Genomic DNA, 17633 nt, shown 5'->3' on the forward strand with positions numbered 1-17633 from the left:
ATGGCCCACTCATTTTTAGATATGTTCAAAAATTTAACTTCAGTTCACATTTTGTAAAATTTTAATTTGTAACTATAACTTCTTATTTAAATTATAAATAAAATAATAGTTCACACGTTCCTGATCCATAGTTTAAATTTATTTAATTATAACTATTACAATCGTGCATTTGCTTGCATATCTTCAATTAAGCATGGAAAACTTCTAACCTTAGGGCTGCGACTAGAGCTTTCCGACCATTTCCAGAACCGTGAGATTTCTGTCAGATGAATTACCTTTTATATAGCTAATTGTCAACAAAAATGCACAATCGGGCCACAAGGTTCCAAATGTATAAAAAATTTGTCACATTAAAGCTGCCGTAAAATGAAGTAACTTAGACCGGCGGGGTAACTTAGACCACTTTTCGTTTTTTTAACAAAAACCCCCACAACTCAAAAACTATTTGACATAGAAAATTTTTGTCAAAGGGCATTAAAGGCCTAATACTGAGGCTACNATAGTTGGCCAAAGACTGACAAATATATTAAATGCAAGAATTTCAATCTAAATGTGTCAGCAAGATCTTCTGAAGGCGTAAATTTTGCTACTGAAGCATCGCCGAAGATCTTGCAATATTCTTCCACTCTCTGCACAGTGGGGTGCAGAGGGCGCACCCAGGTAATTTTTAATAAGAAAATGCTGCTAACAACTTTGAAAGTATATCCCTTAACTTCCACGCACAGCATTATCACAACTGATTTCCAGACAAGCTTCACTGCATCCTGATCCATCCAACATCCAGGTCTCATAGTGTGGCACAAGAGTCGTTGTAAAATTTATCTCAAGGTCATCAAGTTGTTGAACAACTGCATGCCAGTTGATAGCCAATAGGATTTATGCAGTCAATAATTGATAGGTTTCTTCAGTAGTTTGATAACTTAACAATGAAAACACTAGTCGTTAATAGTGAGATAACCTTAGGTCCATGTACCTTATATTCTTTATATGCAACAAACACCTATCAGATAATGCATTAATAGTTTAATTTTTTCAAACCAGCGGTATCTTCTTAGGTTTCTTTACTAATGAACTCACTGCTTCACCTCAGATCCTTAAATATTGTGCGTAAACAAATGCAAGCCTTCCCTAAAATTTGGAGGTCACACCTTACTCTTATCCAGAACTGCTTACTCAGTTTTAAATACTCCATCACCAGAATTATGAAACCTCAACTCTATTTAATATATGGCTACTTGCATTCGACAAACAAATTGAAACTATGATTGTGCACCTCTGTTGTTCATGCGTGTACTGCAAATTTAAGCATAACACTTTCCTGAATCATTCATCACAGAGTGAACTTCAACAAATGAAATGATCTAAACATAAAAATCAACCTTGTAAATCAAGTCACGACAAGTACAAGAATCGGCAACAGGACATGGGCCTATTTCTTCACTGAATCGACACTTTTGCAGACCTCGCCTGTGGACTCGTGCAACTGAACCACTTCTAAGTTCCTCAATACTGAATGAATTTGCTTGAATTTTAATACCGTATGTGAGTAGATATTGATTCACTGCCGCAGGAATTATTACAGATTTTTACACAAATTACTTTTTAATTAAAAACAATAAACATATTTATTTTCTCAACCCAGACACTCATAATTCCTTCAATAGTGAACAGATTTGCTTGAATTTTGGATTGTGAATATTTATTATTGATTCGCTGCCACAGGAATTATTACAGATTTTTACATGAATTAATTTTAATTAAAACAAACAAACATATTTTTTAAGCAACCTAACCACTCATAACTCCTTCAATATACTTAACGGATCTGCTTACAATTAAAGTATCAAGATTCAAATGCAGTAAATAAAAAATAGAATATGCGCACTTTATTTATGGTACCGTAAAATGGGGTAACTTAGACCGGCATGGTAACTTAGACCACTTTTCATTTTTTTAACAAAAACCCCCAAAACTCAAAAACTATTTGACATAGAAAAATTTTGTCAAGGGGCATTAAAGGCCTAATACTGAAGCTACATAACACAATAGAAAGATTTAAAAAGTTTGCATATCTAATAGGTTAAAAAATTAAAAATGTGACCCACTAAAAAAAAAGCTATTATTTAAAGCCTGTCATAGCACAGTGCACAGCACTATCAATAGATCTACTAGTTTTATGTCCTATAAATCTACCAGACTCTACCCTCTATACACACCAACTAGTAGTGACTGTAGCTGATAGCACAGTGCACAGCACTATCAATAGATCTACTAGTTTTATGTCCTACAAATCTACCAGACTCTACCCTCTATACACACCAACTAGTAGTGACTGTAGCTGATAGCACAGTGCACAGCACTATCAATAGATCTACTAGTTTAATGTCCTATAAATCTGCCAGACTCTACCTTCTATACACATTACACACCGACTGGTAGTGACTGAGTGACTGACTGCACTGTTCCCATTTAATTCAGACCAATAAACCAATACTAAACATAAACTGAATGATAAGCAAACAAACCTCATACAACTTGAAACGAGACTTAAGTTATGAGAAAAGCTAACACTGTTTGAAATAAACATGTGCACAATTCAAATATTTTATATCCATTCACTGCATTTAATTATTTTATATATAGTCTTATAATTGGAATTGTTTTCTTTCTACTTTAAAATTCACATATTTAAAGACTGAAATTAAATATTTTAATTAGAATACTCGTATTAGGGTGGAAAATCTTTCTAATTGCCTAAAAGTCCAAAACCTGGAGTTATTTTACCAAAAAATATAATTGATTTTACCACCCGGTCTAAGATACCCCAAGAGCTGGGCGAACAAAGACCATCACTTTTCTTTTGAAATTACATAAAGACTATGAGAGGCAGGAGCCAGCAATTTATGGTGAGTGAAGCTAGAGTACAGACCTGTATTTTGCATGTTTCAATTCAAGTTTAATTTAGCTAGTGAAAAAATGGCATCATTTATAAAAAAAAGTGGTCTAAGTTACCCCATTTTATGGTATTTAATTTTACGATAGTGGTTTCTTCCCATGGCATGTGTATGAGCATTCTCTCAACTAGGTAGCATATCATAATTAAATCACAAGCTAGAACTCGCTAAAGCCTTCAGCACATGTTTAGATCATTGCATTTCTTCTCAACTACAGCTGTGTTCTCAAGTTATATGGCTGATCATTATATATATAGACTCGTGACCTGTCATCCAAGACGACCACAAATTATATCCAAACTTTAGATATGATTCCAATGAAAAATTGCACTCAAATCTTTTTCTCATGTCTATGTAGTACATTTTTTGTGCATAATAATCTTGTTCACTAATTATAGGGCCATTATAGGTTTTAACCATTTATATTCAGAAGTGTCTTGGTGATGTGAATTTAACCTCAACATCCATGATAATGGAATCTTTGGCTTGCACAGTTCATTTAATTGAGTAAAAACCATTTGCCATTGAGCTGCCCATCCAAGCCTGTAACTCGCGGAAAAAATAAATCTTCATGTCATTTATAAGCCATTTATTAGCAAAAGAAAATTGTATAAACAAATTTCCCATTGATTCATACCGTCAACCAGGGCTACTCAGGACGGGTGGGGTAACTCAGGACAGTCCTCTGACACGGCGTACAACTGTTTTAGTAGCAAAACTAATTGGAATATTGCAAAACTAAATATAGTGGCGTAAACATCAACATTTTTCCTATCTATGTAGTATAAAGGAAGTTTCAAAATACTACATTTACTAGCTTTGAAAAATTCCTGAAAAAAATGGTGAAAAACGATATTTTGAAGTTATTTCTGCTAAGGTCTGTAGTAAAAAAAATATTTGCCATGTTAAAAAATTTTGCTCGTAAAAAAGTGGCAGACAAGTGTCAGCATGAAAACTTTATTTGCGGAATTTGCATACCTCAATAAAAAAAATGGCGGCCATTACCGCACAACGGGGCTACTCGGGACACCCCCAAAAATGCATTTACAGTAGAACCTCAGTTAGCAAAGGCCCCAGTTAAGAAATAAATTGATTAAAAACAAAGAATATTGATTACATTTACCTCGCTCAGCAAAAAAATTTCACGTATCGAAAAATTAGTGCAACATTATTGGTCATCACAAAATTGTGCATAGAATGTCATATATAGAATTGTGCACCAGGCATCATAGAATGAAAAGTAATTGACCTAAACTATGATTTATTTCTCCAAAACATATGATGTTGTCGCTGAAATATTCCTTACTGTTTCAGGTATGTTTTTCATGATCTTTTTTTATAATAAATTCACTTAACCCAATTAAAATGGTGTGAAATTACAAGCCGTCCTGTAAGCTTACAGATACAGCAAAAATGCTATAAGGCTGCTGCTATGAAGCTTGCAGAGGACAAGGTTGTTGTAAATGCTTAATGGCATGTTCATGGATACGGTAGTATCGCATCAATAATATGGGAATTAATGTATATGGTAATATATCATATCAATAAAGGAAAAACAAGTGAAAGTCACAGAAAATGTCATTTATTCTACCTCTACATCATCTACAATGAAAGAGCAGGACTTCAGAGTACTGTTAGTAATGGATGAGTAAGCTTTGCATGCTTCAAACATTTTAAAATGAAGTTTTATTCCAAGTGTCCCGAGTAGCCCCATTTGACAGGGCGACTCAGGACACTTTTTTTGCTTCTGGCACCTTACGAATAGCTTATGGAATTTTTTTGGAGAAGCCATGTGATAGCCCTTGCAAAGAGCTTTGAAATGAGCCTAAACTTGTTAATGAAATGTTTCATGGTAAGAAGTTATGAATGAAAAACGTTCGAAATCATCGGTATTGACGATATTAACGTTTGACGGTATTAAAATAATTCTTAAATATTATTGAAGGCCTAGTTGATGGTATTAAAGCGTGTGATCTGACTTGCAACATAATGATACTTGTATAAATTTGTCCAGTGAGTTGAATATCATCGATGGAATACGGTATGTGCGTGTTACAAACCTCTCGGACAAATTTGAGACTGTAAATGCTGCCGGTCTCACTGTAAATATCTAAATTCAGCGAGCAATTAATATCTCCCAAAGTAATGACCATAGCTCAATGAAACTTGTACACGTATTCATTAGGACCTAACAGTGCTGTTTAGCACGGGAAATTTTTTTAAATTTAAGCTTCATTCATGAGTAATATTACAATACATGCTGAAATTTGCAGTGAACAAAACATTTTTAGCGCATTTTCTCCTTTATGGAAAAAATGCCCTATTGTGCTCATCATATCCGTCTGTCTGTCCGTGACTTTACGTTTTTGTCAACGAGAAAATGCATGCTGTCACTCATTGCAGTGAGTACTACTGAGTTATATTATTTCTATAACCACTGTAGGTACAGATTTGAACAAAACTTTTAATATCCAAACCAATATGCAACTTATTCATCAGGGCCTAACGATAATGTTAAGCGTGTAAAAAAAATTTCCATTCCACCTTCATTTCTGAGTTATAAAGCAATTGGGGCTGAAATGTGCACTGACCAAGAAATTAATTCTGAACTACTGAACTGATTTGGACGAAACTTTCAATATACATTCCTAACCTTTCAACGGTTACCGGCAACCGGGGCTTCTCGGGACGATTTCGAAAGTTTTTCATTCATAACTTCTTACCATGAAACATTTTCTTAACAAGTTTAGGCTCATTTCAAAGCTCTTTGCAAGGGCTATCACATGGCTTATGCAAAAAAATTCCATATGCTATTTGTAAGGTGCCAGAAGCAAAAAAAGAGTGTCCCGAGTAGCCCCATCAAACGGGGCTACTCGGGATACTCAGAATAAAACTTAATTTTAAAATGTTTGATGCATGCAGAGTGTACGTACTCATCCATTACTAACAGTACTCTGAAGTCCTCTTTCATTGTAGATGATGTAGAGGTAGAATAAATGACATTTTCTGTTATTTTTACTTGTTCAATGCGGAGAACTCGAGCAAATTTCGCGGGCGTAAGCCCGCGAAATGTGAATTAAAAACTTGGTCTTAGTCCTCGCCATCGCGTAGAAGGCGAGGATTTTCTTTCGCTTTAGTCAGGTAAAACCCCAGGGGGGCACTTTTTTTCAGAACTCGTGATTTCCTATATAGGCGGATCCTGACATCCTGGCCAGAAACTTTTCCCTGAAATCCGGCGCTTTTTTTCAAAAATCAAATCTTTTGAACCAACAGTCCGATTTTCATGAAATTTGCACAGTCCCTTTTTACCCCGTTTGACGGTACTTTAGTTTATATACGGTATGTAATAACAATGACCCTAAGCGCACACCTAGGGCAACTGACCTCAATCCGATTGAAAATCTGTGTTGGGAATTGAAATTGAGGTGAGGGTACAGGAGAGAGATCCAATAAATCTTATGTAGGTAATTGAAAGAAATCTGCAAGGAAGAGTGGGCTAAAATTCCTATTAGCATATGTGTTAATCGTGTAAACAAGTATTATAATTGGTTAGAATCAGGTTTGGCTACTAAAGGTTGCATGACAAAGCATTGTGTAAATTTGTTTACTATGTGTTAGATACTTTTTGAACCTTAACTTTTACAAAAAATGCAACATTACAACAGTACCGTAAAATGGGGTTACTTTGACCGGTGGGGTAACTTTGACCACTTTTTGTTTTTTTAACAAAAACCCCCAAAATTCAAAAACGATTTGACATAGAAAAATTTTGTCGATGGCCATCAAAGGCCTAATACTGAGGCTACGTAACACGATAGAAAGATTTAAAAAATTTGCATATCTAATAGGTTTAAAAATTAAAATGTGACCCACAAAAAAAGAGCTATTATTTAAAGCGTGTCGGAGTACCCCCTCCAATTTTTTTATTTTTTTGGTAAAATAACTCCAGGTTTTGATGCATTGTAGTAGAACTCTTCTAGTTACATATGCAAAAGACAAATTTTAGAAAGTGTCATAGTTTGCAAATGGGGGCGCCACCCCCCAATGGGGGAACTTTGACCACCTGATGGCAGCCGTGATGGGGTAACATTGACCGGCTTGGAAATTAAGTTAAAATTACCATAGGTACCACCTATATAACATATTTTATGTTTGACAGCCTATTTATGTTTTTTCTTTATGTTTCAGACTCTACGGAGTCTTATATATGGTAATTTGAACTTAATTTCCAAACCGGTCAATGTTACCCCATCACAGCTGCCATTAGGTGGTCACATTTCGCCCATTGGGCGGCGGCGCCCCCCATTTGCAAACTACGACACTTTCCTAAAATCTGTCTTTTGCATATGTAACTAGAAGAGTTCTACTACAATGCACCACAACCTGGAGTTATTTGGAGTTATTTTACCAAAAAATAAAATTGATTTTACCACCCGGTCAAAGAAACCCCAAGAGCTGGGGTAACAAAGACCATCACTTATTTTGAAATTACATCAAAACTATGAGAGGCAGGAGCCAGCAATTTATGGTAAGTAAAGCAAGAGTATAGACCTTTATTTTGCATGTTTCAATTTAAGTTTAACTTACCTATTGAAAAAATTGCATTGTTTCGAAATAAAAAAGCGGTCTAAGTTACCCCATTTTACGGTAACAACATAACATACAAGTCAACATTTAATGATATTGTTGTTTTGATATGAAATATATATTTCCCTTGTAAATTTACTTTAGAATAGGGTTTGGTTTATGTTAAAAATTAGCTTTAATTAAATTAAGTTTATCCATTGTGTTGGATACTTTTTGCTCCCACTGTTGCATGAGAGACTTGAGATCCACTGTGTAGAAAGTGAGCTGGCTCATGTTCATTTTTATCTCTAGCTGAATTTTTTAATAAGGAAAATATTTATGAAGTTTAAATGTACCTATATGTACTATATAAGTTTGTATGTTCTTTTATGTATACAGAATAATATTTTGTTGGCCAAACTATAAATACTTGAACTTCTTTTACAGATGCTTAATTATGACAGCATTAGAGAATAGTGTTAAAGAAAACACAAGTTCAGTAGGCAAAGGAAACATAACTTCCATGCCTGGATCACATCGAGGAACTGGTAGTGGTCGGCTATCGCTGAGAGGGCAGAAAAGAACTCTATCATCTGATATATCTCCTGCTCCTGAGCTCAGAGCAAGCCACAGAATTAGAACCAATAGTTCTGGAGATGGTGATTCTCATAAGGTTGGTTCCATTCATTTCAAATTGATTATGAACTGATTAAAATTGTGTATTTTGTACATCTTATTTCACATTCATACTCTTATCAGAGACTACTTTGTACATACATTTGTTTCAATTCATGTGATGTAGTTGGCTTCAACTCAATGGTTTTCAAACCATGGAACCCTTATTCTATGGTTTTCAAACCATGGGTTAGCTTTAAAACCCCAAAAAAACCTTATTCTATGGTTTAAACTTTTTTGATCAATAAACTGTTACTTGATACTTACCTATTCCATATGAACAAATGTAGTAACTTGACTGTTTTCTCAGGGTGTGCGTGGCAGCAGCAAGGGTGCCAATGCAGCTTTGAGTGGCAGTGGTGGCATTATTGGCATTCCTTATTCTCATCGCGCTGTACAATTAGGGCTTCGCCGTAATCCATCCTCAACACTCTCCTATACAACAAATTCCATTCATTTATCAAGTGGAGGAGAATCTGTGGGTAGTCCAGGGCTTGCTGGTGGTCGAGTGGCTGGTGTATGTCCTCTTGCAAATCTTGGCAACACCTGCTTCCTCAACTCGGTTCTCTATGCCCTCAGATTTTTGCCAGGCTTTACTCATGACTTACATCATCTACACACACATTTGCAAGCTGCAAGGTATGAACTCTATTTTGTACGTTACTTTAATTCTCTTTCAGACTGCAACTTCACCTTTGAGCGGAAGATCTTTGCAGCAGTTAAACAGATGATAGAAATGAAAATATGTGAATACAGGGAATAGGATAATATTAGAATTTATTTAAGTAGACATGAACCAGCAAAATTATATTGATCATGTTCCACATTTATAAAGTATCACATGCAAGTTTTTGTCTATGAGATTTGAGCAGAACCTTATACGAGATGTTATGGATTATTATTTGTAGTAAAACAATATTTTTATGATGAATCTATAGGTACCAAAACACTTGATAAGTCACCCTGAGCTTTTGTTTTAAATCTGGTGGTTCACAATAATCTCAAATTTCTTATGACAATTTGTAGTATGATTACAACACTTAGTGAATTCTATGTTTTTCTCATAAATAAATTTTATCTCTAGCTGTGTTTCTGTTGCTGATATCCTAGTGATAAGTTTGGTTTTTCTCATATTAATTTGCATTTCTAGCTGTGTTTCTGTTGCTGATATCCTAGTGATAAGTTTGGTTTTTCTCATATTAATTTTTATCTCTAGCTGTGTTTCTGTTGCTGATATCATAGGGATAAGTTTTGTTTTTCTCATAATAATTTTTATTTCTAGCTGTGTTTCTGTTGATGATATCCTAATGATAAATTTGATCCACCAGAGGTGAAGGTGACGAGTCAGTACAACACCGAGTGCAGTTCTTGTCTGAACTGCACTCGGTGTTTGCCCAGCTGGCAAAAGAAGAGAGCAATGTCACTGAGGGCAAGAGACTTCCTGCTCTACAACCCTACCCATTCCTACAGGCTCTTAGGTATTGCTTCTAAAGATTAAGTCTTTAATTTTTGCACTATTTTTCTCCGTTTCCTCCATCATAATTCTTATTGGTTATTTAATGTGCCACCAATTTCCAGTTTGTGTGTTTGTGGCAATTACAAGCCCTGGTTTGTGGAAGAGCTCTGAAGCGGTCAATTTACTGTTTATTTAATTGATTGTAATCAGATATTTATGGAACAATGTGGGGACTCTGATTTCCATCTGTTGAACCTATCTAAAAATAGTTGATTGTTTTCTGTCATAGATTGCCTTAGTAAGTTTATTGCTATGTTGCAGAGTTGTGAACCCGATGTTTGAAGGAAACCGTCAGCAGGATGCACACGAGTTACTGCACTGTTTATTAGACCAGCTCTGTCATTTACCACAAGATCTTGTCAAGCGGGATGCTGTTGTCAAGAACCTCTCCAACAACGCTTCCTTACTGTCGCCACGCCCTTCCTCTCCTCCTCACAAGAAGGCCAGGCGACGTTCTGAGCGAATACAAGCTCTTGAAGAAGACAACAGCAAGGTTAGAAAAGTCGTCTTTTGCCTCGTAGCTTAACGCATAGTGAAATGCAGTAGGGATAATGTATGAACAAGTTAACTTCAGAGTGGCAGATAGGACGTCTTTGTTGGCCTTCCCTATTGTGTCCTATAAGTAAACCTGTAAGTATCCTTAACGCCAGCATCAACGCACTTAAGATATTAAACAAAATCTTCAAGTGGACCAGAAAATTATGAATGAACTCATTTCTAAAGTCTCTCACCTCCATAGTGAATTTTGGCGATATATACGTACCTATTGGAAATTTGTACCATTGCTTATAGTAGAATTATAGAACGAATTTTTTCTCGTCTACAAACCTTTTGTCAGCGTTACTGCTGATGTCACTGTGAATAATGGCAGAAATATTGTATGGCAGGCTGTGGACGTTGTGGGCAGCAAGTTCGTTGGACGGATGTGCCTGGAGACTTGCTGCTCTGAGTGCGAGAAAGTCACGGGCAGGGAAGAGACTTTCCTTGAAGTTTGTGTTCCTGTTAAAACTAAAGCCGACTTTGATGGTGAGTAATAACTATCATTAAATGCGACAGAAATTTATATATGTGTCAAAAAGCAGAACGCCTACGCGTTCATTTTGTTTGTGAACGTGTCCTTAACTGTTTGGGTAACTTTGCCATGCGATTTAGTAATACATTCCACTGCTGTGAATAGCTGTCCGTTGGGTGTAAATTATTTTGTATAACTTTGCCACAGATGATGAGCCGTCAAGTGGTACAAATATTCAATCGTGGTATTCAATCACAAATATTCAATTATGGTATTCAATCTAACGTTATCTCAGATGACGAACCGCCAAGCGAATGTGAAGTATTCATGTCGGCGCTGTGCGAGGAAGAATGTTTACAAGGCAACAACAAGTATTGGTGCGATGCTTGCAGCCACCACAATGAGGCGCGCCGCAGTGTGCACTACCCGCAACTACCTCATCATCTTCTCATACACGTCAAGCGCTTCTCTTCATACAGCAGGTATACTAACTAGTACAAGAAGTTCCTTCTTCTCATACACGTCAAGCGCTTCTCTTCATACAGCAGGTATACCAACTCGTACAAGAAGTTCCTTCTTCTCATACACGTCAAGCGCTTCTCTTCATACAGCAGGTATACCAACTCGTACAAGAAGTTTCTTCTTCTCATACACGTCAAGCGCTTCTCTTCATACAACAGGTATACTAACTCCTACAAAAAGTTCCTTCTTTTCTATACTTGTCTACCAATTCTCTTCATACAGCAGGTATACTAACTCGTCAAACTAATTCCTTCATCTCTGCTGGTTTCTCCCCAGCTCTCGTCTTCAAAATTCAAATTAGTCAAAATTTTTTCACCTCATCATATCCTGAACTATTCTTCATGGCATACTATTTTTAGTCGTGATCTTTTGGTTTGCTCTGATATTCAAGCATAATTTTGTTGCTTATCCTCATTTCTAACTATTACCCGTATTATTATTATTCAATATTGTTGTTAATAACTAAGCGGTCTAATCCTACTGATTTTGAAGAACTTGCCACCCACTCAGCTGTTCACCAAGTATTTGGTAATGTCAATTCTCCGAGAGTGCTTGCGAGGAGGATGGAAGGAAAGGAGTCTGAATATTTCTTGTTTAAACTTAGAAATATTTTTCTTTTACGAGCATGCCAGCTTTTCGACGTAGTTAATGTGTGGATGGATAGCAGAAATATAAATCTTGTATAATCTCGGCAATTTAAAGCACAACTCATTTATTGGGCAGAAACATGTACACCTCTAAGTGCAGCGACGCGATGCCGGCGCCTCTGCATCTCGCCTGCTTCTGCCGCACTTGTCTGGAGACGCAATTGCATCAACAGATCAATTCTTCCTACCATTCCATTGTTAATTCAAGCACTGAGATGAACGCTAATAATTCCGGAACAAAGAGTAAAGTTTCGTCATCTATTAGATCTTCAGCCGGTAACAAACAAGCTAAAGATGCCACGACTCACCTTCCTTATGAACTTTCTGCTATGGTGTGTCATCTTGGAGCCTCTCTGTCCTCAGGTGTGCTTAGAAAAAAGGCTTTTAAAATTCTCGCCTTTCTATCTTTTTGTACTGATTACTTTAAGTTCCTATGTGAAATTTGCAAGCTATATATAATTGGAACGTAAGCGTAAAATGGTTATAGGTAGTAAATACGTCAGCTTAGATTTTTATTATTGCTATTCACGGTTCTAGTTTATGTATCTTAGAGGTTAATCTTTATTTTTTGTATGATGTGCTTATTTGTCACTGAAGTATAAAATTATTTTCTCCAGCTTATTAATAGTAATATGTACAAAGATGTTACTCTCAAAAAATTATTGTCCCTTAGTAAATGCGCCTTGTTGATTTTCAAATCAAGCTACTCAAAATAAATAATTAATTAAAACAGGAGAGATTGTGGTGTTGAGGCGATTATGCACAGTTATGGTTGATGCCAGCCTCTCTTGTATACCTAGATCAGATCACGTGTCATGTGCTTGGTGTCAGCTTATATTCTCTCCCAATTTTCCGATATTTTTTGCTACTTGGAAACTCGAAAGCCTTACCTCTACCGAGTTTGAGGTCTTCCACTGTTCTCGGTGTATTTTTTCTCTCAAGTTCTTAACGTTTGCTACCCAATGACACGTTTAAAATTATTTTAATCTGCGAGTGTTGTTTTTACTCTGAGGTTACTATTTTCTAATACTAATACATACCTCTCAAATGCGCGTCAGCCCTGACCGCAGTTTCAGTGAGTTTCCATACAGATTTTTATTACCGAGTTCTTTGATTTTCTCAGGTCACTACATGACTTACGTGCGCGTCAGTCCTGATCGCAGTTTAGTGCGTATTCATACAGATTTTTATTACCGAGTTCTTTGATTTTCTCAGGTCACTACATGACTTACGTGCGCGTCAGCCCTGAGTTGTCATCAGCCTGTGTAGACCAACACGGCTGCGTGGGAGGAGATTACGCCCCCGCTGCCCCCACGGCAGACGCAGCGCCGCCTGCTAATGGCAGTCACGCCGGCATCAGCGCGGCCTCAGTGCCTGCTGACTCCAGCGAGTGTTTGTGGGGCGACTGTTGTGCTCTCAAGCTCGACCAAATTCTGCCTCAGTTCTCCGCCACGTCACTCACTAACGGTTACGCGTCTGGTCAGTCAAGTTCTCGCCTCAAGTCAGTGTTCTGATCTGAATGTCAAGTTTCATATAATGTCCTCAATTGTCCATTTAATACTATTCTTCAGTAGCAGAGAAAACTACTCGCTTCTGAGGTATTCAGTATTCAGAATATTTTAACAAATTTCGAGTGGTGAGGAATTAATGTTCATTGCATTGCCTATCTTACTTTGGGCGTTCTTGTTTTTGACGTATATTTTAAATTGGTATTTTTATCTTAAATGTAGTACATTGCTTCAAATTATGTTATTCTGGCAGGCCCAAGTTGCCTCATTTGGCATTAAGCAACCAAACCTTGACCGAAAGTCAATCTCTATTTAAATTACCCCGTTAAACAATCCCGTGTTATGGTTGTTGGCATAGTAAAGACTACAGGAGGTTGAGTCATACACTTAAAACTAGCTTCTTATAGCAATAAATACCCTATGGACGTTACATTTCCAGAATAGCTATGAGCGTTTTTGTAACTGAAAGTATTTTTGGTCACATGTCGAACTCTTAACCTGTTCTTGTTGGCAGACGTTGAAGCTAAAAGCAGTCAACACAAGTCTACCAATAAAGGCGCTTTTACTGAAGGAAGAAACAAGCAGCTGGGCAAGAGCAACAGTAAAGCCATCGCCAGCAACGCAGCATCTGCGTCAGGATTTTGGCTTGAATGTGATGACGAAAAAATTAAAATGGTCACTGCAGCTGAAGTGCTCGACAGAATGAAGGGCACTCTCATCACACCCTATCTTCTCTTTTACTCGAGAATATCCATCAATTCTTGCTAACCTCAGCAATTACATAGCTTGAGCTTCTAAGCGAATGCTAGGTGAATATGCAGTTTTTTCTTGTCCCAATGTGACATGTCTAATAGTGTTCCTTTTTCCACTGGTCTTCAGAGCGATTTTTCGATGACATTATCATCTGTACAGAGCAATCTTTAAGTTCTCATTGACAAGTTCACGATGCTGACTATTTCGAAATGATTTTATTTGCACATATTTGAAGAAATTATTTTTTAGCGTTAAAAAATTGGAAGCAAGTGCAGACTTGTGCACAGTAACTTAGAGTAGGTATAATGTGCTCTCCTATTTGGTATGAAACTAAAGAATTAAAAATTGACTAATATTTATTATGCTGACTGTAGGTATGATACTGAAGTGTGCTATCAAAAGCTTGAAGCCAATTTAGCTTCACAATAGGATGGATATCGAATGGAAGTTTTGTGGAATATCGTTGTGCTTTTGCTAAACAAAATTTTTTATGAGGTTCTAATGAAGATTACAAATTTGTTGTCAGAAAATTTGGTATTTTACATTTTAACTAAATCACGAGAATCATAGCAACCTCCTAAAAGACCTCTCTCGGAAACGTTTCATGTGACGATTTGTAGTGGGGCTATAGTAAGCAGATGTGATTAAAAATATTCTATTTGCGGCAGAAAAAAGTTATTTAAACATTATACTCAAGTTTGACACCTCAGAGAATTATGATCAAGTTAAGATTTATTGCTACATTCAACTGTAGTCCTGCTGAAGTCCTTGAATCTTGTCTGAAATTCCTCGTGTTTTGTCCTCGAAAATGAACCTCCGTTTTCGAATGTTTTAATATGTAGCTCATGTTCATCTGGATAGAGGGCATGCTAAATAAAAAGGAGTTTTTTTTTCATGCTCGCTGCTCAGCACAAAACTCCTATTTTCTATGGTGGGAGAAAGTTACTAACTTCAACTTCCTGTCAGGCATGAAAACGTTTGTGTTTTTGTCTTACTTTCTTTTCTTCCATTGTAATCACTGTAAGGACATTTCTGCCTGTTGCCGTTATATTAATTTTTTTAAGTAGGCGAATAAATCACGTGCTTGTTCTGTCTTTAATGGCAGCCGGTAAATAATCTTTTTTTTTCTTCAAGTGAATCTATCTTCACAATCTTCTCCGACTTATTTGATCGCTTTGACAATCGTTCGGTAGTGTGAAAAATGTCCATATTGCTTTTAAATTTTCTCAAATATTTAATGTGTATCAATGTGATTGATCTTATGAACATAGTTTTTATTGAAAAGCTGTCTCCTCTAATTCTGATTGGTCATCTTCATTACATTCAGCTTATTTATACCGTGTGTTGCTCTTCATTATTCTTCACCTGCCCTATAATTCGATACATCCGCGCTGTTTTAGAATCATAGATAAGTCATCAATGCCGAGATCTTCATACATGGGATAGTTTGTCCTGATTGATTTGACTTCATTTTGAAGGGGCCTCGTCAAATTAGTCAGTTGCACTACAAAGAAGCTGATCAATTGTTCTGTCTCCCGTGGAGGAATTAGTTAAATTGTCATCGGCATGGACGAGGTTTCGTAGGCGCCACAATCAAAGGGAACACACAAATAAAACATTCTTGTATTGTACAAATATATATATTTCTGCCGTTTAAATTTATGGACAAATTTTTGGTTGTAATTTGCAAGTAAATTGAGTGCGGTAATTTTCATAATATTCTACTCTTTCATATCTCTTCTTAACGAAGAATGTGTAAGACTGCTGGCAAGAAATACTTCGATCGCAATTAACCACGCATATAATCAATGCTTTCTGATTACCTGCCAGTGCCCCAACGAAAACAAAAATTATTCACGCTGACGAACTTGAATTAGTAATAGAGGAATATATATATAGCAAGAGGAAACTTATGATCTGATGCTACTCGTTTTAAAAGCGTTTCTCTGATAACTTAGCTGCACGAGAACTAGAAACGGGCATCAGTTCCTGAAGATTGTTAATTTTAGGATAATTTTCAATCATCAGTCGGCATGTTTGCGAGAAGTTGAAGATGTCTTATTTAGGTCCTAATACAGGATGGACTAATGTAGGCTAGAACACAACTTGACAAGTAGGACTGTACGGCAAGATAAGCATTATATTCCGTGTTCTAAATCTACTTCAGAGGCTAAACAACATTAGGTACAAGCAGACGAGAGGTGATTTTAGCTGTTATAAGCGTGACTTTAACTATGAGCTACGTACTGCGTTACTGTATATTTAAAGGGTAATATTGCGCATGTAGTTGAAGCGTAATTTAGACTTGGCAGAAGAAACCATCAGTGTATGCTGGGCCGCAAAGAGCAGATGATTTCTGCAGGTCAAAAATGTCGAACCTCCCACGCGACAAGAAACTTAGCATCCAAACCTAAACGCTTCTGAATATTTTTGATTAGAATAAATGTTATTCCACATGAAAAAAACTCATCTTATACTACCCAACATGCTCAATTCATATCAAATCCAATAATAACGCTAATAATGTATTTTTTTAACACGATAAATTGACCACACTTAACGAGATATATTATAAGAAATCATAATCTCCAAGTGACATTCAAATTAACACCTTAACAACATAAAATTCATCTAAGGAAACAATTGGAATGCAACTTTTCACGTTCCATTTTTTCTGGAGTACTGATGAAAAAATCTTCGGCACAGCGCACAATCATAACAAAGGATAACATTTTTCTCTCTCTTAACAAACTGCGCCGCTTAAAAATGTTTTGAGACAGCAGGATTAGTGATGAATAGTCACCCTAATGGAACTGTAATAATTGACATCCACCTACAAAAAAATAACTAAAATGACAGACAAGAGCCGATTATGATTTATCATTTATAACAGAGGTACTGGTAAAGTTATCTTGAGGAACTCTGTAATGCGGTCAACTGCAAGTTTTTGAAAATCTCAAAGCAGAAACTACATCTGCGGACCCTTCAATTCATCTCTTATATTTCATAATTATAAATCATTACAAATCTTCATGGACCGATTTTGTCGGAATTATCTTTAAGTAAGCATCATATATATTATTATCTCGTGCGAATGCAAATTGGAAGTAGTGCACCAGACAACGTGTGTTCCATTCACACTGTGTGACACAAGGCAGTTCGGCAACAGGCACCTTCGGCTGGCTACCAAGAACTCGTCAATACAGTCAAAATAATCAACAAAAATAGAAAGGTAAGCATTGAATTCACGTACCTAATAAGAGTGCTATAGAATAGAAGTGTCGGCGCTGAAGAAATAGGCCCAAGGCCTGTTGCCGATTCTTGAATTTTTCGTGACTTGATTCACAAGGGATCCGGCCTTTGGAACCCGATCTTTCCATAACTGACTATTGATTGAGATAGCTGCTGGACTTATTGCCTGGTCCGTAATTTGCTAACGTGAAATATAACTTTGTTGAAACAAACCAGATGACTTAACGA

General features: G+C 36.5%; 1 protein-coding gene across 1 annotated transcript; it reads left to right on the top strand.

Annotated features, from left to right (window-relative positions):
- The first annotated feature begins 7965 nt into the window (after window positions 1-7965).
- LOC108675117 (ubiquitin carboxyl-terminal hydrolase 1-like) lies at window positions 7966-15495 on the top strand. The gene is made up of 9 exons (XM_018163102.2): window positions 7966-8193; window positions 8506-8834; window positions 9524-9673; window positions 9973-10204; window positions 10599-10737; window positions 11019-11205; window positions 11969-12255; window positions 13108-13371; window positions 13915-15495. Exons 1-9 carry the CDS (start codon window positions 7978-7980, stop codon window positions 14166-14168), a joined length of 2058 nt encoding a protein of 685 aa, XP_018018591.1. The 5' UTR covers window positions 7966-7977; the 3' UTR covers window positions 14169-15495.
- Window positions 15496-17633: the final 2138 nt, after the last annotated feature.

Source organism: Hyalella azteca, unplaced genomic scaffold, assembly GCF_000764305.2.
Source record: "Hyalella azteca isolate HAZT.00-mixed unplaced genomic scaffold, Hazt_2.0.2 contig14620, whole genome shotgun sequence".
Lineage (NCBI taxonomy): Eukaryota > Metazoa > Arthropoda > Malacostraca > Amphipoda > Hyalellidae > Hyalella > Hyalella azteca.